The following is a 24,894-nucleotide window of genomic DNA, read 5'->3' as shown; positions in this document are numbered from 1 at the left end:
TAAGTTGCTTCTTTTTGCTGCCCTTGAGATATCAGCAACAATGTAAGATATTTGTTTTATCTTACTCCAAAATAGCAGTTGGGAGAACTAAAGTGTTCTGGAGGTCAGATATGAGTTCCTATATGTATACATGTAATATATGTGTGTAACTTCTGGATTTAAAATGGGTCTCAAGCATGCTGAGGACTTGCTTTGTGTTAAACAGTTTTTGTACCTAGAGAGCATGCATTTAGCAGTCGGTCTTTTGTGCTTTTTGTAATGAATGCTCCTTTAACTATTATACAGGTTGGTTAATGAAAATGAAGTTAAGCAGTGGAAAGAACAAGCAGAAAAAATGAGAAAAGGTAAATGATGAGGTTGTGTTGCTGGTTATTGGACAGCTAGCTCTCCTTACTGTATATTTTAGAAATTTGCATTGATGCTTCTTACTGACATTGGTGCATAAACAGCCTTTCCCCACCATCATGTCTTCAGGGCAGTGCCTAGTTTTTCTTGAATCAGACTATCTTAGTTGTCATGTTGATTCCTCAATATTTTATCCTTTTATTATAATCATCTGCATTTTTTTAAGCATGTGCTGTTCAGTATTCATTAATTCAGATTTTCTTAACTACCGTTCATGCCAACCTTCCTCATAACTGCTCTTTAAAGCACACTGGATTTTAAGAAATATAATAAGGGACACCCAGGGATTACCCAGAATTTTAAAAGCAAAGTTCAAGCCACTTGGTCTCAGCAGTCCAATTCTCCATTTGATCTTAATTTGGCCTTATAAAAAGAGAAATCATGCAGAAAATCACTGACCATTGTAGACGTACATGTTGTGAAATGTTAACAGGCCAGCTATTGATGAGTGCCTCAATATGTCTTTGATATCAACACTTAGCATCAAGTAACTTGGGGGTCATGCCCATCACCATGACAACAACTCACAGAATGGATGGAACTTTTCTCCTCCTTCAAAATTAGCGAGTTAAAATTGGACCTTTTGAGAAAACAGTCATACTCCTGGCCACTACTCTTTCATTATGCTGGTACATTGACTTCCTTTTCCCTATCCAAGTGATGCATTCATACCAGTGACATACAGTAGCACTCACCCCGATATTCAGTGTGTTGAAAAGCTAGTCCGCAGATGCTAAAGCATTTCCTTTCCTCATATCACATTTTGTCCATTGAGCAGAAAAGCAGTCTCACCACTGGTGCTGGAAAATACAGAATAGGAAGTTCTGTTTTATTATGGGTTCCTCATATGAATTCAGATTGGTCTTAAATAAGTGGGGTTGCACATACATTTTTATAAGTTAATTCCAGAAACTTCTACCGAAAGAATAGAGGCACTGGTTTACCCTAACTTGTAGGGTAAAGAGAGAGTTACAGCAGAGAAGATGGTCAATGAATGAGTGAAGTTTTGGGGATATACCCTGAAGCCTGGAGACTCAGGTGTGTGAGTTGAAGAGAGTACTTAGGACATAAGCTTGGGAGTCACTCAAGTGGCAGGAATGTCCTGAATGGCTGCCAGGTCAGGTGCTATACTGGGCTCTGGGTCTGAGTCTCAGACTGCCCCTGACTGGTATGTGAGTAGGCTAAGTCCTTTACTCCTCCAGTCTGTCTCTGCAAAGTCAAGCTTGAACCTAATAGGGTTGTTGTGAAGATTAAATGAGAAATACAAGGACTTTAGCATAGAGCTTGGCATTTATTATTTGCCTAATGAATGGTAGAGGGCTTCCCTGATGGCTCTTGCAATGCAGGAGACCATCTACAATGCAAGAGACGTGGGTTTGATTTCTGGGTCAGGAAGATCCCCTGGAGAAGGAAATGACAACTAACTCCAGTGTTCTTGCCTGGGAAATTCTATGGACAAAGGAGCCTGGCTGACTACTGTCCATGGCATCTGAAGACTTGGACATGACTTAGCAATTAAACCACCACCAATAAATGGTAGAAAATTTTGTGGGATTTAGGCAGTTGAGGTGGTACTAGGGGAAATGGCTGAGGTCAGTCAGAGAAAGTTCCCAAGCCCTGTCCCTGATCTATAGAATAGACTCCTGCAATGGGATCCGGGGGTTCTGAAATGTTAGTTTCTCAAGTGGTTCTGAGGCTTGGTCAGATTTGTCAAAGGCTAGTGACCAGTGATAGGAAGTCAGGTCTTAAACAGTTGTCAACGAGGAATGAACTGGAGATAGGAGGAGGAAAGGGAGATACAGTGGGGTAGTTTTTAGATGTTGCTGAAGAAGTCAGGGAAGCATGCGTAGAGAGGTAGACATAGGTTGATGGTTATCTTAACTCCAAGGCTGGTAAAATCCAAGGAGTTTAGTGACTTGAACCCTTCTCTGCAAACTCTGACTTTGGAGGACTCAGAAGAGAGAAAGTAAGAGACAGAGAAAGCAAGCATTTAAATGTGTTATCAAATTCAGAAACAGAGCCCAACTCTGTATAGCTCTGTCCCAGTGGGTTCTCTCTCTAGAAGGTTTATTGATATAAAAAGACTAGGGATTGGGACCAAGTATTTGAAATAAAAATGTGCAGCCTAAACCTCACTAGTCCTCTTTTCCAAAGAGCGTCACTCTTGTCAGTGCTAGTCAGCAGGTGTGCTGGCAGCATAAGCAAACATGCGGAATGGGATGCATTGTTCCATGATAGCAGGACTGGAAGAGTCAGTGGAACCACAGCTAAGAGCTAAAATTTTTCTTCTGTTACGTTTCTCATGCTCAGCAGGTAATCCTGCCCTGAAGGTGTTTAATGCTGAGATGATAAAATTTGCCCTCCCAAATTTTAATAATTGTTATGTCAGAGCATACGGCACTTCAAGTCCAGGGGGCCCTCGAGGGGAGTGGGAGCAATGGCTTCACACTGGGACAAACCCCGCAGCCACATTTCCTCCCAGAGCAGGATCCTCCCTTTCAGCCCCTCCACTAGTTGGACCTCAGCCAGCGAACCTAGCTAATGAACACTGGCCTTCTCTCATTCCCATTTTTAAGCTGTGAAAAGAAGTCCTATTAATAGTCACTTTCCATTAGGTGACTTAAAGGGCCATTTCTAGGACAGAATTCTGAATTAAATACCAAGCAGGCCGTGTTCACCTCCACAGATAGTTGCCCATGCTTGTGTCCCCTGTTTGACACTGTGACTGGAGGGCCTCTTCCGCCTTTTACAGATGCAGTTGATAAAAGTTGTTCATGCAAAGGCCCCTCCAAGCACGAGCACCACTGAGCCCATGAGTTGCTCCCTTCAATGGAGAAGAGGAATGATATGTGCCTAATAAAGAGCCTCCCAGTCAACCTCAGTCAATTTTCTGTTTGGAGAAAAATGCTTCAGCTTTGAGGAGTACACCATTTTCATGTCCAATTGTTTTCCTGTGTAGAGCACAATGAGTTACAACAGAAGTTGGAAAAGAAAGAGCGAGAATGCGATGCCAAGACCCAGGAGAAGGAAGAGATGATGCAGACCTTAAATAAAATGAAAGAGAAACTGGAGAAGGAGACCACCGAGCACAAGCAAGTGAAGCAGCAGGTGGCGGACCTCACGGCCCAGCTGCACGAGCTCAGCAGGGTAAGGCCCAGGCCCAGGGCCAGGTCTCCCTGGCTGGGCAGTGGCTGTGCCTCACTCCGCCCGGAGCCCCATCCTTAGGCAGTCAGCTCTGTGGGCAGGGAGAGAGCCTGAACCTTCTCCTGACCCATCACAGTGGTTGTACAACCTGCTGCCTCTGCTCACCCTGCACATTAGCAGAGATGGTTGGGGGTGTTCGTTCACCAATGCAGATCCTCTCACAAGAGTGAGAAAATCATGGTAGCTTCTTAAAATGAAAACTTGTTATCATGAAAACCAAACTGGAGGATGGTACCAGTAGTGAGAGACGTAGAGCACCACGTACAAGTCCATTCGACTCAACTGCCCCTTAAAGCCCACAGTCTCGGATGTGTGAATTTCCCTATAACAGACATGTTAGGCAGAGTTTCAGACTCTCAGAATTGTCCAGTGAATTTACTTCTCCCATTGATCTTGCCTTTTCCTACTTTTATTTTTCAGAGGGCTGTCTGTGCTTCACTCCCCGGTGTATCCTCACCTGGAGCCCCCGGGGGACCCTTTCCTTCCTCTGTGCCAGGGTCTCTCCTCCCTCCCCCACCACCCCCACCTCTGCCAGGTGGAATGGTTCCTCCTCCGCCTCCTCCCCTCCCCCCAGGAGGCCCCCCTCCTCCCCCAGGGCCTCCTCCTTTGGGGGGAATCATGCCACCTCCTGGTGCCCCCCTGGGTCTGGCACTCAAGAAGAAGAACATTCCTCAGCCCACAAATGCCCTGAAATCCTTCAATTGGTCGAAGCTGCCTGAGGTAAGCCATTTGTTTACATTTGCCATCTCATGGACAGCATTAGCAGCCTACCATGTTGTCCCTGACAGGAAGACAGCCTTGGCTGTCCAATGGTTTCATTTTCTCACACAGACTTGGGGTTCTTACTAGCTCAGATATTTAAGTGATAAAGCTTCTGAAATAAATGACATGTTATTTAAAGCCAGCTCATTCTGAGCATCTGGTAAGCGAAAAATTTAGGAGAGCAGCACTTTTTGAAAAAATAACTGCATCTGTTCTTTTTGTGTCTAACTATAAACCCCAGCACTTATTAACTTGATGTTTGCAGAACAAACTGGAAGGAACAGTATGGACCGAAATTGATGATACAAAAGTCTTCAAAGTTCTAGATCTTGAAGACCTGGAAAGAACTTTCTCTGCTTATCAAAGACAACAGGTAAGAGCTTGTGCCCTCCAGATGCTAAAATAGTTAAGAAGGTCATGTTCTTGTGCATAATCCCTGGGCCATCTGCCTTAACCATACTGTGATGGGCATCTTAAGTCTAGGCCGTTTGGTCTACCCTGAAATGTTCCTGTAAATAGCATAACACTTGGGGCTGCATGTGTGACTAGGTGCCTCTGTGTGTGTGTGTGTGTGTGTGTGTGTGCATGCGTGCACATGTTGAAGGCATACAAGCTCCTTGTTGGAGAGAATCATATTCTGATGTGTGTCTAAACCTTGTCTCCACTGGTGGAAGGAGTCTGGATCTTCTTGTCACTTGCGCTTAGTCAAAGGGGTCGCCAGGTGAAGATATTAGTAGAAGAATCACCTAACTTGTAGTGTTACCTCCCAGTGTTCATTTCTGAAGCTGTTTTAGTTACACATATATATCTCAAGGGGTTATTATCAGAAGTGGACTGCCTTGTTTATTTCTAGGACATTTTTGTTTTCTTTTTGTTTTTTTTTAACAATGTTGTGTTTTATTTCTACTGTACAGCAGAGTGACTCAGTTATGCATATATTTATTCTTTTTCAGATTCCTTTCCATTATGGTTTGCAACAGGGTATTGACTATGCTCCCTGTGTTATACAGTAGGACATTGTGATAGGGCTGTTGAGTAGAAGGAATCTTCAAAAGTCTGGGAGATGGGAAGTGACTGAGTTGGCAGCTTGATAGAACCTAGGGGGAAGTTTTTACTCTGTCAGGAGCGTGATCAGTTCAGAAGCGGGGCCGTGAAGGCTGTGGAGATGGCAATGGGACAGACAGGACCTGAGGTGCTTCTGAAAAGTGAGCGATGTGATGGTTGTGAGAACGTGCGATTTGATGTGGCCGAGTAGGCAGCGTCACTTCGTGAGCCCTGGTCACATCTGTGTGGTACCTCACTCCTCGAGAGGGCATCTTAGTAGAGTTCACAGCCAAGTGGCTTGGTGGCAAGAGTCTCAGAAAAACAAGGAAAATGTGGAGTGGGGTCTTAGTCAATGGGAGATCTGGGAAGGGGAAAAGTGAGTCCCAGAGCATAAGGGAAAAAGCTCTAAGAATGAGTGGGGGAGAGAAAGGCTGAGGAGGAGCACAGACTGCATCTTGAACAGGAAGAGGCAGAGGCCAGGCGTCTGTGCAGGGGCTTTCTTCAGGCTTTACCAGGAGGCCCTTACCTCCTGCGTGAATCACGCCCAGGGTGGAGCATCCTTAGACAAGCAGCAGACTTCCTAGTCTGCTGAGGCTTGGCCTGGTTCCCAAGAAAGAGTGTCTCAGAACAGAACTGCGAAGCCCTGAGGGAGAATAGGGACTGAGGCTGGAGAGAAACAACATCTGAGGGTTTTCTTTTTCAAAATGGCCTTTGATGAAACTAAAATTGAGAAGGAAAAGTAGTATGTCTTTTAGCTAGAATATTTTCCCTTAGGTGAGGGAACACTTCCTTGTGGTACCCTTTATGCTATTTTAATAAAGTATAAAAATGCAGGCGGTTGCCTGCCATGACCGCATGACTCCAAAACAGGAGCTCTCAACCTGGCCTCCACCAAAGTATGAAGGCAAACTTGTGCAATGTCATACAGGCCAAATGAAGGAAAATGAAGAAAAAGAAGCTAGGACATTGTCCAGCTGAAAGCAACCTTTTCTTTCAAGGGCCAAACAAAGGATGTGTCGAGAGCTCTTGCATGGCAGGTACTTGCACCAGACTCACTGCAGAATGGTCACAACAGGCCTCTTCCGCCCTCTCACACACACACACTCTCTCTCTCTGCTATCCCAGGAAGGTTTATTCTGGGCTCTTCAGGACATTTTAGCCAGTTTCCAGTAGATTCAAAAAATCTTCTGACTTCATCGTGCATTCCATTGATTCCCTACTTCAGTTTCAGTCATTAATACTGGTGCATTCTGGTTGCCTAAGATGAAGGTTTGGGAACTTAGCGAAGTAAATAAAAGGAAGAGAAAACAGCATCTATTTCAAATGATGCGATTCAAGTCTGAGCTTGTGGATCGCATTTACTGTGAAGGCAGGTGGTTGAAAGACCCAAGTTTACAAGACTCATAATTAACTGCCTTTCAGCAGAAGGTGCAGAAGGATGCTGCCAAAATGCTCTGGGACAAATATGTGGACAGCTCTCAAGAGCTCCAAGAGACAGGGTTGCAGAAAGCCTAGCAACTGGGTAATTGTTTCCTAGCAACCAATTGCTGTTTAAGTAATCAGTAGTCATGCCAGTCAGGCTAGACCAGAACATTTCAGTTGCAGTTAACACTAAGTCGTAGACTGGTAAGTAGAATCATTTGTGACATTTCCAAGAGTGCTTCCCAGAGAAAATTTTCAGCACTCTTGCTCAGCTGATTCAAGTTATGTTTCTCCTCTTGGTATAAGAATATGAGATGGGAATTTTTAAACCATAAATGTGTTTCCCAAGTGAAGGTAATTTCAACCATTCCATTGAATTTATTGAATGTTGAAAGACAGAAAATTGAAAGATGAAAGCAGTCTAGTTAGGAGCACACGGGATAAAGGAAACAGGGTTTCTGTCATTATGTCCCCTAATCTTGTAACTAATGGCAGAGTCAAAAACCTAAGCATTTTTATTTTAATCTTGGCAATGCTCTGTATAATTGTTATCACACTGGAACTGCTCTCTTTTCTACTCCCAAATGAATACTGGGAACCTTTTTTTTTTTTTCCCTGTAATATCTTCTCTTTCTTCCTTCCAGAGTTATATAACCCTGACCAAGCTCTCAGGATTTCAGCCACTTGTGTGACCAAGTAAATTTCTCAGAGAGGCAAAGAGTACATGAATACCATTGTCTGTGTGCATGTAACAGGAACACTACACAGAGTAAGATTTTGAAAAAAAATTTTAAGCTTCAGTTTATTATAATTTAGGTGAACACTGATTAATGGCATTTAGGAGAGATTTTATATATATAAATGTACACACACACACGATATGCCCTGTTGATATGAGAAATATTGAGTCATTAAAAACTGAACAGATATTTATACTGTCTTTAACTCCAATTTTAAGAACAAGACCATTTCTATTCAGGATTTTTTTTTTTTTTCCAGTGTGGATATCAAAGGTGTGCAGAACTGAATATGTAAGCTTATGTGCCACACGAAATGAAATTTAATAGCATGCAGTTACTTCCCTGCTCACATTCCAGAAGTTCATTTAAAAGTCAATGTCCTAAATCTCAGAACCTCTTTTCCTCACTGAAACTGTATTACACATGATTTCTAAGCCAGCCACAAAAGACTTATTTTAACACATAATGTAGCACATGGCATATTTGCACTATTTCAGATACATTTGAACTATTTATCTTCGTTTTGTGAGAAATTTCATCTTGAGATGTTATAAATTCATTCTCCCTATCTATGCAGTTGGTAGAGTGAAAATGAACTGAAGTTACTACGTCGAAAGGAAGACGTATTTCTGTCACAACAAATGAGCAACTGCTGTCTCCATTCCTCTTCTTCACTCTGCCTGGGGACACCCCTTCTTCATAGTTCTATTATTAGCACATAATATTTCAAAGCCTTTTGCTCTGACAGAGAACAAAAGATAACCACTCTCCTAGGCTTAGAATCTGACTCTCCCCCTAACGTGTAATATACAAGTTGTTGGGGTCATTCTTGGGGTCCCATTTGGAATATTCCGTGGTATCTTCTGATGTATCTTATGGATGGGCAAAGAAATTTCCTTTTTTATTCTTTTGACGTTTTTTGTTATTCTGTATATCTAGTTTCTAACATTGAACAATTATATGGTTTAGGACATCGATTCAATAAGCTTGATCTTTAGCCATGGCACATGAAGGCAGAAGGTAAAAACTATAAATAGTGGTTTTTCTTAGTTCCGCAGTAGAAGGTAGAAGTTCTATAGCTGGACAACATGGTAAGAGTTCATCAAATGCAGGGTTTTATTTAAATATTAGTGCATGCATTTCTCTGGAGAGGGATCTCTAGCTTTTATCAGAATTACAAAGGGATCTCAGCCTCAGAAAGATTAAGAACCATTCATGTAAAAGTTGTCCTTGTCTATAAAATGGTGAGTTATTATTACATGGTGAAACCCTATCTCTAGGAATTTATCAGCACTGGTTCCTGAAAATACAAGCTCTGATTTCCTATTTATTTTCCAAATCCTAATCCCTGTACCAAAAATCATCTGGAAAAGTCAGGCATCCTGTTAGGTGGAGCCAAATGTAGACAGTCCTGTCATGTTTGGCCCAAACCAATTAGTGAATCATTTAGTTTCAAAGAGAATATCAACTTATCTGAAATAAACCGGGAAACATAATTATTTTTAACATTTTCCAACTTTGTGATTTTATTTACAATGTGATGATTAAAGGATTCTTAAAAAGGGGGAATCTCAAGACCTCCAATTAGCCAAACTCTCCCATGGCATTCCTCATCCTCACCTTGCAAAAGATAAGATAAATTACTTCGCTATTAACTGTTACACTTAGTGCTGCTGCTGGTTATAAACAGGAGATCTTGACCAACTGTGCTTCAGCTCAACTGAGAAGCAGAGCAATAGGCAAAGACATGGACTTGATCATTTGTCTTGAAAGGTAAAATAATTGTAATGTATGACAGCTTCCAAGTGTGGAGCTCATAAATATGTGACAGGTACTATACAAAATACCATATCTTCGTTATCACAGTTAATCCTTGCAATAGTAATCCAGTTGTTTACTTCGTTGTACAGATAGTGAAACTGAGCCCCAAGTCACCTCCCCAGCAAATGCTAGAGGCCTGGTTCTGTAGCCCACTACAGTAGAGTCAGAGGTCTTAATTTCTTGACGTTGGGAACTTGGGGAGAATGAGTTACAGAGGGCTTCATACAAGTTTCTTCTTTGAAGGCCAGACAGGGAGAGTGGTGTATAAATCCAGCTTGCAACCTGTCTCTTTAAGAATGAAAAGTAGGGTAAGATGACCTCATGCAGTTCACTACACTGGAGTTTTTTCTGCTCTTGAACAGAGAAACTCCTTTTACAGGGAAAGAGTCCTGAGGAGTTTCAGGGTAAAAAACTTGACAGTTACAACAGGGACAAAATAAAACTGTGACATCAGAGGAAAGAAAGGTTTCGTGTGGTTATCAATTTATTTTTTTAAATGCCATTCCATAAGAGTAATCCCTCCTTGTATGGGTGGAGCCAGGGGAGGATACGTGTTGTTTCCCAATCGAAGAACGATGTGAAACAGCTCATCTGTGTGAAACTGGCCTTGGCAGTGCTGCCGGGACCAATGAGGCCTTCAGGAATCTGCTGAGTAAATGCTGGTTGTGCAAGTAGTTGGCCCGAAAGCTGGGTGTATTTTGCACACCGAAGCTTTATTCATGCCATCATGGCAAAAATATGCAAAGAAAGCTGTGACTTTCTCATAACATGTCAACTACCTCTCCTTCACTCCAAATCTTTTCTATGAACTATTTTAAACAAAGACTGTTGCCCTTGTCTCATGAACAACAGTCCTGAGGCAATGGGGACAGGACCACCAATGACTCTGTAGCCCATGAATTACTTATTGCCTCTTAATTGGAAATTCTCTTTTTCCTCATACCTCCCAGAGCATGCACAGGCATTGTTTGGACTTTCAAGCTATACTGAGGGTTGGTTTTACTGACCTATGTTGTTGAACTTGTCTTTTTTCTTTTCTTCATTCTTCCTCATGACACAAGAAGACAGAAGATTATTCTATCCACTCAAAAAAAATTTTTGCTGGAAGTAGTTTCCTCAAGTTGATGGAATTGATCCATATTTTCTGCTTCAGTTGTCATGTTAATTACATAGACCCCAATGGTACTTTCAAAGAGGATTGTTTTTCCTTCCCCAACTTGAACTCATTTGGGGGTGTTTTAAGTCCTTTCGTATCTGAATTTGATTTGCCACCATTGAAAATTGTGTATAGCACCTGCTGTCTTCTCTCTTGAACCTGAATGCTTATTAGTACCCTCCTTGTCAGTGTATCTTCAGCCAGACTCTCGTCTTCATCAACTCTCATTGCTGCTCCTGGGGCATAAATTACCTCTTACCCGGTGTCACTCATTTCCTTGACTTTCCTGTGTGTTGCTGTGATTTCTGAACTCGTTGTATCTTATTTGCTTTTTCCATGCCTCTGCCATGGCTGTAGGATTTCTTTGTGAACAGTAACTCCAAGCAGGTAAGTGAGCTAAAACCTCCACCTGGCTTAATATAACTCCTTGGTTCACTATAGCTCAAAATGTCTTGGTTTTCCTGGGTTTTTTTCTGATAGGGTAATGCAATGTCTAGTTAATTCCACATTGTGTTTCAACTCTTCACTGAATATTTAGCAGTATGCCTGAAATCTCTGCACAATATGAAATAGTTTGGTCACATGTTGCCTCTTAATATAGACTCCATATTACCTTTGTTTCCTTAACTATTATCCAGTTCCAGAACTGTTTGGTTTCCTTATGTTTTTTAAATGTCATGATCTATTTTTTAAATTGATCCTGACCTTTCAAAAAATCAGACTCGCCGTATATCAAATCAGTCTGTTTTTACCTTGACGCTCTGTTTACTCAAAAGATATTGTATGTATAATTGCCTTATGCCTCTTCCACCATAAATTATGGCCTTCCTTGCTCACAGCTTTCTGTACAGCAGCAGAGTGTGCAAGTAGTGTTTTATTGTTAATTGAAGTAAATTGAACTAATGCCTTGAACTGCACACTCCCTGTTGTCCATCAGGCTCCAGGGTAATGAAAGGTACCATCTGGGCCTGGGAGCTTCCTATTGCACATGAAGACGTTTGGGAGGTTTTATTGTTCAGCTTTCTGAGTATTCGGGATGCAAATGGTTCTGGGGTGAATGGGCCCTGCAAATGGCTGGAACGGCAGTGGCACGCCTCAGCTGAGCTTGATTCATAGTGACAGTCCTTCTGTCTGCTCTCCACTGGGATTTGGGGGACAAAAGGAGGGTAGCGCTCATTGATAATTTATGCATCTTCAACTTAGAAGCACTTTGTTCTTCCAAATAATGCTTTTTCAAATGTGGGTGGTCAGCTTTTCTTGTTATTTTCCTTTGTCAACTAGATTTTAGCCTTTGTTTCAGTCCCACCACCCTGCTTAATTCCCCTCACCATCTCAGCTGTGCGTGTGTATGTGTAAACAGCAAATATAAAGGAAAACTGTGTGTCTGAAGTCGGAATGTCCCTGTTTGACTTTGATGGATTTCTTTCCTGCTCTTTATAGAAAGAAGCAGATGCCATTGATGACACACTGGGCTCCAAACTTAAAGTCAGAGAGCTTTCGGTGATCGATGGTCGGAGAGCTCAGAATTGCAACATCCTTCTCTCGAGGTATTGTTGATATTGTCTCAACATTTCTGGTAGGACCAGCTTTTCTATCATGTGGCCCCAAACCACATGATTGGACTCGTTCTTTTACCTGGACTCTACTGAGGGTCAGCTCTCCGAGTTTCTTCTGTCCAAGGTGAAGAGGGCTCTTAGTGTTTACTTTCCCTCATGGGATATGTCAGAGTTGGGGCCTTCTTTCTTGGGGTTTAATTTCCACAGACTCCTAAAGTTTAAAAAGCAGACCATCTGAAATCAATGTTTTGCTTGGTTATTCCAGTGAGCCTGTAAAATGGACTTTAATGTTATTTATACTTCTTGGCTTTAGAGTTATTAATACTTTGGCCATTGAAGTAACACTGTCACAGACTCAGTACCCACCTTGAAGCCTCTTTGTTTCATTTTGCTTCTTAAGTCACCCTTTTATACTTCGGATTATATTATTTCATGTTCTTTGTGAACATTTTTATGACTAAAAATATGTCAATAAACTTCAGTAAAATGCTAATTTATCCAGTTCAGCCCTGTTCAAAAGTATTTTTCATAATTGATGAACCATCATGGTCCTAGAGCTTGAAAAAAAGAAATTTGGGAGCCTGGAATCCGACTATAAATAGCTTCAGGGAATGTGTCAGCTGGTCTTGGGCATTTCAAGTAGCTTTTCTGAATCTTTTCTCTAAAAAGGACTTTCACATTAGGCAGAGTTACCTAATATTAACGAGGCGAAGGAAAATGTAAAGAACCCTGAAGTTTGGGGCATTCTGTACAATCTAAGTCACATTGGTTACACTCTGGAAAGAATGTTAAATCTGTATCGAGGCTGGTGCAAGGTGACTTCTCTTTCAGGAAGAGTGAAGATGGAAAGTAGTAGCTCTTATTTTTCACATAGTCTTAAGAGTAAATTTAACACAGAGCACTGCTGCTTGGTTTGCAGCATAGAAGCTTGATTAATAGCCAGATGTATATTACTTTAGGGAGAAAATGTTTCTTTTAGAGAAAGAGAAATTGAAGCTTGGTAGATGTATATTACTTTCGGAGAAGGCAATGGCACCCCACTCCAGTACTCTTGCCTGGAAAATCCCATGGACGGAGGAGCCTGGTAGACTGCAATCCATGGGTTCGCAAAGAGTTGGACACGACTGAGCGACTTCACTTTTACTTTTCACTTTCATGCATTGGGGAAGGAAATGGCAACCCACTCCAGTGTTCTTGCCTGGAGAATCCCAGGGACGGGGGAGCCTGATGGGTTGCCGTCTCTGGGGTCGCACAGAGTCGGACACGACTAAAGCGACTTAGCAGCAGCAGCAAGACCCCCCCTGAGTTTTAATACAACTATTGAGGTAATATGAAACATCCTATTAGCTCTTACTTTTCTGCACCTGGCTAGAAGCTGTGTAAATGGCCAGGCCCTGTGTTTATCCCCACTTGTATTTAGGAAGACACTATTGAAGATAGTTTTGAAGGTCTACATACTTTTTCCTATAGACTGTACAATTTGTTTTATTACAACTTCTTTTTACAAGTAACATTTTTACTTGATAGCAAAATTAAATGAAAATTTAGAGAGAGTTTTTTTTTTAAAACCCTAGAACTTCCCCCTCTATTTTGTGCTTTTGCAGTATAGAAGAGCCCTTTAAAAACAACTTGGCAAAGAGAGCCATCACTCTGAATTTTTATAGTATTTAAGAGCTCTAACTGTGACTCAGTTCCTCGTAAACAGATCATTCTCAGTACAAGATGCCACCGAGGGTAATTACACTAGTTATAGATAAGGTTACAACTCTTTCTGGCAAATTTCCCATCCCATTATTGGAGGGATTGTTTCATATTTGTCGTACAGCATTCCTTTGTTACATCAAAAATGTCAAAGGCTAAGGTGACTTATAATGTGAATATGCCTAAACTCTCTAGTAGACTATTCTAAGAACTTGTCTTGTGTCTGTTAAATTATCTGTTAATATCCAATTTAATGAATAAATATTACAATGAGCACATAACATTGAAAATGTATTATGTGTGACAAGCTGATTGTGAGACCAAGTTACCCTTATGGTAATTGGGCCTTATTGATCAGGGTCTAAAACCTTCTATGCCACAGAGGAGTCAGGACCACATGCTTTTCTGCTCAGTGCTCAGTAGTTTTACTCCCTCTTCAGGAAAGCACAGGACAGCTAAAGGTAAAAGAAATAAAGCAGAACTAATTTGTTTTTTATTTAGTTGTTTAACCACTCAGCAGTTTACCTAGCTTTCACTCTTCCTTTTCATCGGCGATGCATGACTACACACAAAAGGAGCAAGGGGCTTCAAGGATGGGAAAGATGCTTTTGATGCTTTGATGCTTTTTGTCTTAGAGTTGTCACTTTGGAGTGTTTAATTGCCTGGCACTGTGCTGGATGCTGTAGGATGTCCCAAGACTTAGGATTGCACTGTTGCCTTTGGCAGCACATGGCTAATTGGAGAAGAAAAATGCCACAGGCAAGATGACTTGTGAACAATGCAGGCCTTAGACTGGTCTGGCAGGAAGGAGATGGGGAGCCCAGCCGAGGGAGAGAGGGGACAGCAGCAGGGTATTCCTGAGAAAGTGGGCCTTGGGTTGGGGGGGGCCGGTGGGAGGCAGTTCCAAGGGCACGCAGGAGCAGAGGCAGCGGGGCGGGGAGGTGGCGCGCATTCAAGCAGAGCTGTAGAGAGAGCTCTGTGGTCGCAGTCTCTCACTTGGATTAAACTAGGTCAGGCAGGAGCATCTGAGACCCAGGTCTGGTGCTTTTGTAACAACCTGAATCCACCCAGAGTCAGTCTATAGAATGGAGGTGATGAAAGTAGTAGTAAAAATGAGAACCCAGCGTGCGAGAAGCACTAACAGAGTGCCTGCACGTGGCAGCTCCTCAGTCACTGGCCCGATTATATTCCCAGGGGATCCAGAGCCTTTTGCTCCAGAGAAGAGCACTGTCTCAGTAAGGTTTTGAGTTCGATCTCAGGGGTTTGCAGGATAGGCTGGAAGGGGTCAAGAGCCGAAGGCACAGGCTGCCATCAGACAGGAAGCTCTTTTTGTTGCTCAGCTAAGACCTGATGAGGAACGGACTGGAGAGAAAAACTGTCACTAGCATTTGGAGACTGACTTTGTGCCTGGGGACGAGTAGGAGTGTTTCCAAGCTGATGTCAAGATCTCCTTTCCACACGTACTGCCTTTCTTTTCTGCTTATTGCATTCCCAAAGTCTGGTGACCCTCTCTCTGTGTCTTTTCTTGCTGACTGGGAATTTAATTTCCAGCAATGCAGTCATTGTACCAGATTCCACCACAGCGAAAGCCCATGGCATATTCTGTGGGCAGTATTGTAATGTGCACATGTCTGCAGTGTTTGGTTATCTTTAAAAACTCTTGCTTACCCACACACTGCACAAGTTGATGGACCATTTGGCCAGGCATAGGTTCCACGCCCTCAACTGGAGCCAAAAAGGTCAACTGGAAGGAAAGCCCACCTCATCTCAGGGTCCAAGCAGGGGAGAAAGTGCACGTGCTCTTACCATGAGAGGCCAAGGTCTCTCATCACCCAGAAAGAGGCTGTCTGGAAGGTGGGTTGCTTCCGGCCACCGCAAATCCCACCTGTCATAAACCTGAGAAGTGAGTGGAATAGACGTGGTATGCTGGAGAATTGTTCCTCAGGCCCCTGGCAGAGTCAGCCAACTGCTCTGCTGTGTGTGTATAGGTGACATGTGGCAACTTACAGTTCCCTCACCTTTATTCCCTAAACATACCTCTCCTCTCCTTTCAAAAAGAAAAACAAAAAATCTCGGAAGCTGGCTTATATTGCAAAATGAACCCACCTAAAATACACTTTTATGACGTATTCTGCCATTCTTTTTTTTTTTTTTTTTTCTTCCAGATGCTCATGTAACATGACAGCTAGGGTGTAGTAAACCACAAAAAGCTACTTTAAAGTGGAGGGATTGGGCTTAAATCCACTGAAACAGAGCTCAGACTGATCTCGCCACCCATCCTTAACTTAGTTTAATTGCACCTGGATATTCCAGGTCTCTTGGCGAATTTTTGAAATACTTGAGTGGAGCAAGGTGGAGTTAAATACCAGTTTTAAATGGCCAGTTTGTTTCCTGCCTTGCAGAGCAAGTTGAAGTGGGTGTCTCACAAGTTGCCACCCTCCTGCATGCCAGAACACTGCCAAGCTCTCAAAGCCATTAAAAGTTTAGGATTGGTAGGGTCCTTCAATTACAGAGATTAGTGGCTCATTCGGTGGATGATAGATGATACTAAGAACTCTTTGGCAACCTAGAGAAGCCTCCCAGAGGGCCCCAGACCCCTCTCCTCTTTCCCCAAAGGTACAGCTGCTTTGTCAGCTCCCACAGGCCACGTGCAAGGCAGGATGTTGACAGGCAGATTTTCTTAAGTACTAGCCATTAAAGTCTCAAGTCTCTTTGTGGGCCACATTAAGAGAAACCAAAATTGTTATGAATTAGTGCCAGTGTTTAGTCCAGACAGCCTCAGGGGGTTGAAAAGCATAAATATATACAATTTCAAAAGCAAGAAGTTCTGCACTCCATGCGGGGAGCTAATGAAATGCAAATCTGATATGTCGAGTATCGTTCTCACTTTGATGTTCAACCCCTTTTCTCTTACATGGAAAACAGAAGGACTCAGCAGAAAGACACCATAAAGTGGTTCTCCCAGTTGGTGTGAAAAGGACACAGAACTAATCTTTTTTTAAATAAGTGGAGGTTTTCTCATAATTTTAGATGTTTCCACAGCCCGCTGGTTTTCATTCATGGCAGTTTCAACCTTACCTCATCCCGCTTCTTCGGCCTTGCTGGCTACACCATGGTCTTTGCCCTCACTTGACTCAAGAGTCTTTAGTGTCCTGAAATCTAGGGCTACCCAGGGCCCATGTGATGGAGATCTTGAGCCAGGATAGAGTTTTCCCCTGTTGTATGTTTCACCCATGCCAAATTAACTTATTTGTGCCATTTAAGTTGGATGGTTTTACATCATGATGTTCTAGTGACCATGTTCCTGGCAAATGATTGTCTCCAGACCAAATCAACTTGGAGAAGTCTGTCTGGTCCAGAGTCTCTGTCCATAGCCCAGGAGTTATGATGGTGCTACAACTTGGACTAGGGAAGAGAACAGGTCTCATTCTAGAACATGAACAAATCGGCGTGTTGCCTAGGTGCTCTAGTTAGGTTTGAAAGCACAAAATAGAGTAGTATTTATACAATAGGATTCCCCAATCCGTTCCTTCCTATTGGCCTTTATTGGTACATGAAACAACATGCAGTATCAATGGCAGGATGGATCTTTAACAAGATCATGTCAAAATCTAGAGAAAAGGACAGACAAGAAATGTCCAGAATGAGCTGTGTCTTCCCCAGGTCCTTTCCTCCTCATGGGCTCTGTGGCCACCCATGCACTCATCCAGCCCTCTTGGGAGAGGATAGGTAGCCTTTGTGTGGAGTGTTTCTGCCTATCATCTGATTCTCCCAAACATTTGTTTCAGTTGCTCAATCATGTCCAACTCTTTGCCACCCCATGGACTGCAACAAGCCAGGCTTCCCTGTCCTTCACCTTCTCCTGGAGTTTGCTCAAACTTGTGTCCATTGAGTCAGTGATGCCATCCAAACATCTCAAAATAAGCACCTTTAAAATAAGCACCATGACTTCTTTTTTAATACTCCTGGGCCTAATGGGTGCTATAGACAGAGAGGAAAACTCTAGTGAAATAATGGCTCTGAGAGCACTTTGGGAAGTTTCATGATAAGCCTACTTATTGATCAAATAGCTGCACTTGAATAATAATGTTATATAAGTATTGCTGCTTTTTTTTTTCCTGGGTGGAAAAATCTGCCTTGCAGAATATACATAGTTCATTGTGCTCTTTCTGTAGTGAGACACTGCTAACCATTTTGCATGTGCTATTTCACTTTATACACAAAAAAATATCCTTTAAAAAAATATATAGTTGTTATTATCTCTGTTGTATAGATGAAGCAACTGGGGCTAAAGAAAAAAAATTTTCTAAGGTCACACTGGCCAGGAAGTGTCAGAGCCAAGACATGATTACAACCTGTCTGATGCCAGAGCCCCTTCCTTCAAATGTTACACATGAAGGCTATATGCCTTGCTCTATATTTGTGTGTTTATGTCTTTATCCTCTGTCCTAAATGTGATTCTTCTTGAAGATCATAAACAAGAATGAATCAAATAATGTTAATATGAAACCTTAGTGGTAGCTTATAAGGAAGTAAGAATTTTTAAATATGTCTGGGTCTGATGCTTATAAGCAGGACAAAAGAATGACCCTATTGTATCAGCTAATAATCTGATTAAGATTTTTTGCCCCAGTTAAGACTTTTGGTTATATCTAATAAAAACATATTTTTACAAGCACGTTTTAATTTCATCTTTTTTCCACATTCAACACTTAGTTGTCCTGCCGTAATCAAAACATAAATCCTTCATATAAATCAGTAAATCATAGGAATTAATGGTAGACAGGAAAACAGAAATCGGATTTGAGTTTTTGCTTAAATCCTTCCCTATGAGATATTAACTAGATAAGCATTATTTGTTAAAAAAAATTTGGGATTAGCAATCAACAGTGTTGGGTTTGTGTTAGATACTGTGCCTTTGTATGCGTTTGACCTTGGGCAAATCACTCAGCCATTATGAGCCTCAGTTTCTCCCTCTATTAAAAAAAAATCTTCACAGTTATTTTGAATCCAAAACGAACTAACATATATGAACACGCCTCTGTGTTATTTTGTATATCAACTATTCAATTTTTTAACAATAACATTCTCAACATGCATTTTTAATTTGAGAGCAAACCTTAAACACTCCTGACACATAATCAAGTTAAAAAGTTAATTTTCCTCTTTGACCTGCAATTCATAAATATTATGTATTAAATAGTTGTACGTGGGTGTTTTCCCTACTTCTCATATTCCAATCCCTTGCTTAAGGAAGCTAAATGGTAGAACATTAACAGCTTTGTCCTTGGTGTCAGCAGAGCATTACAAAGCCCAGAAAGAATGTTAAAGCCATTTCAAAATACTACTTTTAGGTGCAACATGGTCAGGAAATAAAAATTTTTTTCACTGAGAGATTTTGAGAAAAATGGTACCTGAAGGTTGGCAACTGGTGTAGCAAAATGAGTTATCTGGTATTAAATTGTTAGCAATATCAGCTTGAGTAGTCACAACAAATTAAAACATTCTTTCTCCAGGTTGAAATTATCCAATGATGAAATCAAACGAGCAATTCTAACCATGGATGAGCAGGAGGATCTGCCCAAGGACATGTTGGAACAGGTGAGCTGCTGGGTAACACTCAGAGCACAGGTTATGCCAGACTCGGCAGGGAGGGATACTAAGGAGACCTGGTTGTTGTTAGTACACAATTTCCTCACCTCTCAGGAGAGGAGGTTAGGTCAGGGTTGCATGTGGCTCTGTTAGGAGGCTCTAGGACTTGCTCCTCAAAATGATGGGTGAGAATTACGGTCCTGAGCGTTAAATGCCTAGGACCCTCGATGCCGGAGTCTGTCGCTCACGCTGCTGCCACCAAGTTGTTACTCAGCAGGTCACATAAATCCACTGGCTTTAGTAGGAAGTGTCTGTTTCACCGGAATACTGAGAATCTCAGCACTGTGAGATCATGGCCTGCCCTGCAGAAACGGAATCACTGCTTAATCCCTGACACATTTGTGTCTTGGTCTTGGCTCACCATTCCCACAACCACAAAAGCCACGGTCAACCCCCTGGCGCTGTCATCGGCACTCGTGTGTGTCATAAGGCAGGGTGTGCACTTCTTGGGGCTGGGTCCTGTCTTTGTAAATTGTATCAGACTCTTCTTGTGTTGTAAATGGCAGTAAATTCAAATGCCAGGGCTAGCAAGTGTAGCGTAGACGTAAACACAGTCAGTAATCATCCTTGTCTGTGAGATCTGGAGATAATTTGTAATTTTTTATGGCCAAGCAACAAGTCAGATGTGGTGCCCTAGCCTCTCTTCATGCAGTATTTCCATAACACACTCTGTGCAGCCACTCCAGCCGTGTTGTGTGTTGTCAGCAGCTTGGTTCATTCATCTTCCAAATGATACTGTTGGTAATATTGTGCTGGTAGATAACCCCAGGGATTGTTACCTATCTCTTGGTCTGCGCCTAAATTTTCCTGTGCTTTGTGGGAATGTCTCTGTGTGATCTAATCCTGTTCTGTCTCCTTGTCTCCTTGTCCTGCCGCAGAATCACGTTTTAAGAGGGTTTGGTCACAAGGCCCCACCTGTTTCTTAGAGCCAGGTCCACCTGAGGTCATGGGTGGACACAGGTGATCACGATTCCAGGCTGAGCCTGAGGTATCACCTCAGCTCCCAGGAGCAAGGGAAAAGGGTGTTTTGCTCCACTAACAGGGATCCGGTGGCGGTGGGCTGCTTCAGCTGGAGCGCCTGTTTGCATGTGCCTTCTCTCCTGTTTTCACTGGTTTCCCCCAAGGCCTCAGCCACGAGGTGGGGGGAGTGACGTGTGCGGTGTCACCACACCTCCATGGGCCCCCCCCTCCCTGAAACCTCTGCAGCTGCAGTCATCCGGGGTGAAAACCCTCACACTCAGCAGTGGAAAAACTTTTTCTGCTGTCCTTTTAAGGTTTGATTTAGTTCCCAAAATAGTTAATGACTATGTTTCCAAGTCTGTTAGGATGCTCTGTGCATAAATAGTTTCAAACTATTCCTAAACTGAAAATTCCTTTTTCGAGCATTTTGCAGCTCCTCTGCTTACTCTCCTCTCCCTCTCAGAACACTCAAAACAGAGCCTCTGCCCCTGAGAGTGGAGCTCCACTGCCCTCTGTCCCTCCCCGGCCCCCAGGTGACCCTGCTTTGCAAATGCTGGCACCAGAAACTGCTTCACCCAGCATGAAGAACTAGGCAGAAGGCACTTTGGTCGTTAGGTCTTCAGCCTCTGTCGACAAGGTTGTATGTTTAATATTCCACCAGATCTGTTTACTGTGAAATTGCATCCAGCAAAATTCCTCCTTGAGGGAAAGGATTTCTAAAGCTTGCCAAAAGAGCTTGTAGTGCAAATAGAATGTACTTCAGATAAATACAAGGGGAAAAAGAAGTCTACTGAAGCAGACTCTGGCCAAGTGGGATACTTCTGACCTGGCTCTCCTGAGAGCTCTGAGTGTCATGCTCTCTGCTCATCTCCCAGGCTCTTTCTTTTCCTGCTTACTCTAACCCTCCTTCCTGTGCCTGAACACCGCATCCTTTACGACTCAATATGGTCTGCATCTGAGCCAAGTTCATCCCCTCCTCTCCTGCTGCTTTTAGTCGCTGAGATCAGATCTCAGATGAGGTCACTCTTTCTTGGGATGCACACCTTTCTCCTCATCACCAGATGTTTGTCTGACTCTTCATTCTTTTCAAAACTGTCCATACACTGTCTGTTCTCAACTCTCCCTTGAGAAGGCCCAGGCCTTTAGTCTCAGCCTCTCACTGTTGCCCTTGTGAATAACAAAAGAGAGAGAGAGAGAGAGAGAATGCTTGTGTTATCCTGAACAGGGGTGTATGGACTCAGCAGGCAGATATGGGGTATCCCTGATACTAGAACTGAATTCCAAAAGGTAAAAATTCAAACTCAGGGGAAAAAGCAAGCCTTGTGCTGCCCCTTGCTCCTTCCTTCCTTTGCCCTACCACCTTCCCTCCTGCATGGAGGAAGCACAAGAAGACGTGTGTCCCATCCAGTGTCACCACTGGAACAAGGGGACACCCATGCCTAGACGCTCTAAGGCTGCCAAACCTATGGACTCCCTGGCGTCCGCTTCCACCTCTCTTCCCTCCACCCTGTGAGGGGAGAGGGGACCCCTGGCCTCTGCTCTGGCCCATGCTTTCCTTCCAATCAGAGGACCCTGCCCCTCTCTTCGAGGTCTTCCACCTCGCCCTCTCAACATGTAACTTGTTCAAGTCCCAGCCCTTCACATGCACAGACCTCTTAAGACTGCCCATCCCCATTTGCTACTGTGCTCTCTCTCTTTTGACAGTCAGTTCTTGAAAGCCTGTTCACTTTTCCTCGCCTCCCTAAAGCTGTTCTCACTGAGGATTTGTACTTCCTTGTTGCCAGAGCCAGGGGACACTTTGCAGTCCTTATCTTCCTTGATATACTGGTGGGTGTCACAGCGATGGCCGCTTGGCCCATGTGAAACGCCTCGTTCATTGGCCCTGTAACTCCACATGGGTCCCTCCGCTGCCTCTTGTGAAGGTCACTCTTCTCGTCCTCATCCCATCGATGCTGGCTTCTCTCAAGGCCTGCTTTTCTTCACTTGATGGAACCCCTGGTTACCTTACTCACATCTGTGCATGTTGTAACCCACACCAGAGCTTTGTCTTCCAGATTTCTTTGGAATTTCAGACCATCTATCCACCTGCCTACTAAAAATCATGGGCTTCCCAGATGGTTCAGTGGTAAAGAATCCTTTTGCCAATGCAGGAGGTGCAGGTTCGATCCTGGTGTCTGGAGGGTGCCCTGGAGAAGGAAATGGCAGCCCAGTCCAGTATTCTTGCCTGGAAAATCCTGTGGACAGAGGAGCCTGGTGGGCTACAGTCCATGGGATTGCGAAGAGTCAGGCACTACTTAGCGACTGAGCGTACACAGTACTAGAAATCATTGCATTGTTGCCTTGTCAGTATTTCAAACACTAAATTCATCTTCTCCTCACCCACCCTCCTCCAACCTTCTCCCTGTTCCACTCTATGTATCTCCTTGCCTGGATCGCATCCTTTTGACCCTCGTTTACCACAGCCAACAAGTCAGGCCCGTTCAAACCCCACCCCCCCACCCCCAATAGCTCTGGAACCTGTCCACCACCTATTCCAGGACACCACTAGATTACTGCATCAACAGTCTAATAACAAGCCCCAATACTTCTGGATCCTGTCTGATTTTCTCCATTCTGCAGGCAGAGTGATCTTTTTAAAGTGCAAACTCATTCCCCTACTTAAGATTTTATGTTACATCCCATGCCTTCAAAATAAAGACTGAATTTCCTATGAAGCCCTTGCTCCCTCCTGCCCTCCCCCACTGCCATGACAGCTGCTCTTTCTCCTTTATAAATGCTACGCTGCCCATTCCAGACCTCAGCCCATTCCAGACCCCAGATAAGCACTCTGCCGGGAATATATTTCCAACCTCACGTCATTCATCTTCTTCCCTGTAGTTCCACTTCTCTTTCTCTGCTGGCAGTACCCAGACTGACTGCCTTTTCTGAGGTCCCTTAGTTAAACCGAACAAACATTTGAAAGTCTGCTAAGTGGACCACCCAGTGCCAGCACTGAGTTACAGGGAGGACCTTGGGGCCCAGAGGCTCAGTGTAAATTTTTTCTTTTAAAGTCTGAGAATATTTGATCTAGAAAATAGCACACACTACACACAGGCCTGGGCATTGACATACATGTTTGTGCTTTTAAAGGAAATTAGACACATACAAAAGTGCTTTTTCAACTTGAAGTATTATCACTCTCTCTTCTACATTCCATGCTCATTTCTTCCTCCAAAATAAAATATGGTATCAAAAACTTCAAGTCCCTCTGTGTCCCTCTCACCCAGCTCTACATAGAGCAAACAAGGAGATGGAATTAGATGAGCCAAAGAAATAAGCAAATTGATTGGAAAATACACATAGAATTACTCATTCCAGCATGATGTATAGAAGGAAAAAAAAGACAGCTGGAAGTCGAGACCCAGGTTCTATTTCTGAAGATCATATGCACTTGTTTTATAATGCTGGAGAAGTGGCCTAATCTCTCTGAAACACTGATGTATCATCTTCTCATGAGAGTATTGAATCTCCAAGGTCCCTCTAATGGTCTCTGTAAAGTAAGTCTGGGAAAGAACTTCTCAATTCTGACTGAGAGGCATTAAAGAACAGATAGGTACCAGAAGTGAATCTTACACCAGTTTAACTACTTTCAAGTAAAAATACAAAGGTTGTTTCCCCTCATTTTGATTGAAATATATACATTACTATAAATTTAAGGTGTATGGCATAATGGTTTGACTAACAAATTTGAAATGGTTTCCATAATGTTAAGTTAGCACCTGTCATTTCATATAGACAAAATTTTTTTAAAGCAAAAGTTTTTCTTCCTTTGTGATGAGAACTTTCAGGATTTACTCTGTTAATAGCTTTCATACATATCAAGAAGCAGTGTTAATTATAACCATCAGGTTGTACATTACACCCCCAGTACCGGTTTATCTTGTAACTGGAAGTTTGTACCTTTTGGCCACCTAAATGGAAAGATTTTATCACTTCTATTGTATCGTAACAGTCACCTATGAGGAGAGCTTATAAAATAAAAATTAAAATTTCATCGTGGGACAAATTTAACTGAAAGGGTGAAGAATTAGGACAATAATTTAAATTATAAACCTCAGTTTTAATATTTGTGTGTACTTTCTAGCTCTTGAAATTTGTTCCTGAAAAAAGTGATATTGACCTGTTGGAGGAACATAAGCATGAACTGGACCGGATGGCCAAGGCTGACAGATTCCTTTTTGAGATGAGCAGGTGAGTTTGAAAATGTTTCGAAAGCAAAGACGCCCCTGGCCTTTCTAAGGAAGTGAAACTTTAGATTCCTGTTGAATTATCTGGGCCAATTAACCTGGATTAACTTGAAGTCTTTTTAAATCCCCCACACCTCCTCAAATCTGAGTTGTGTGGAACTTGACTGTTCTGTTTTTGTGCATTCTTGCCCATGGGTAAGCCAGGGTCAGGGTTTCTTCACAATTATCTCTATCTCTGGGCCTCT

General features: G+C 42.8%; 1 protein-coding gene across 1 annotated transcript in view; it reads left to right on the top strand.

The window, feature by feature from the left end:
• Positions 1 to 24,894, top strand: part of DAAM1 (dishevelled associated activator of morphogenesis 1) — a 178,461-nt gene that overhangs the window by 134,006 nt on the left and 19,561 nt on the right. The window contains exons 12-19 of the mRNA XM_068963191.1: positions 286 to 344; positions 3,365 to 3,552; positions 4,030 to 4,329; positions 4,637 to 4,744; positions 10,912 to 10,941; positions 11,995 to 12,101; positions 19,328 to 19,412; positions 24,547 to 24,653. Of these exons, the coding sequence (XP_068819292.1) occupies positions 286 to 344; positions 3,365 to 3,552; positions 4,030 to 4,329; positions 4,637 to 4,744; positions 10,912 to 10,941; positions 11,995 to 12,101; positions 19,328 to 19,412; positions 24,547 to 24,653 (984 nt within the window). The remainder of the gene's footprint in view (positions 1 to 285; positions 345 to 3,364; positions 3,553 to 4,029; positions 4,330 to 4,636; positions 4,745 to 10,911; positions 10,942 to 11,994; positions 12,102 to 19,327; positions 19,413 to 24,546; positions 24,654 to 24,894) is intronic.

The sequence above is a fragment of the Capricornis sumatraensis genome, chromosome 2, assembly GCF_032405125.1.
Source record: "Capricornis sumatraensis isolate serow.1 chromosome 2, serow.2, whole genome shotgun sequence".
NCBI lineage: Eukaryota > Metazoa > Chordata > Mammalia > Artiodactyla > Bovidae > Capricornis > Capricornis sumatraensis.
This window is presented reverse-complemented; position numbering and strand designations above follow the sequence as displayed.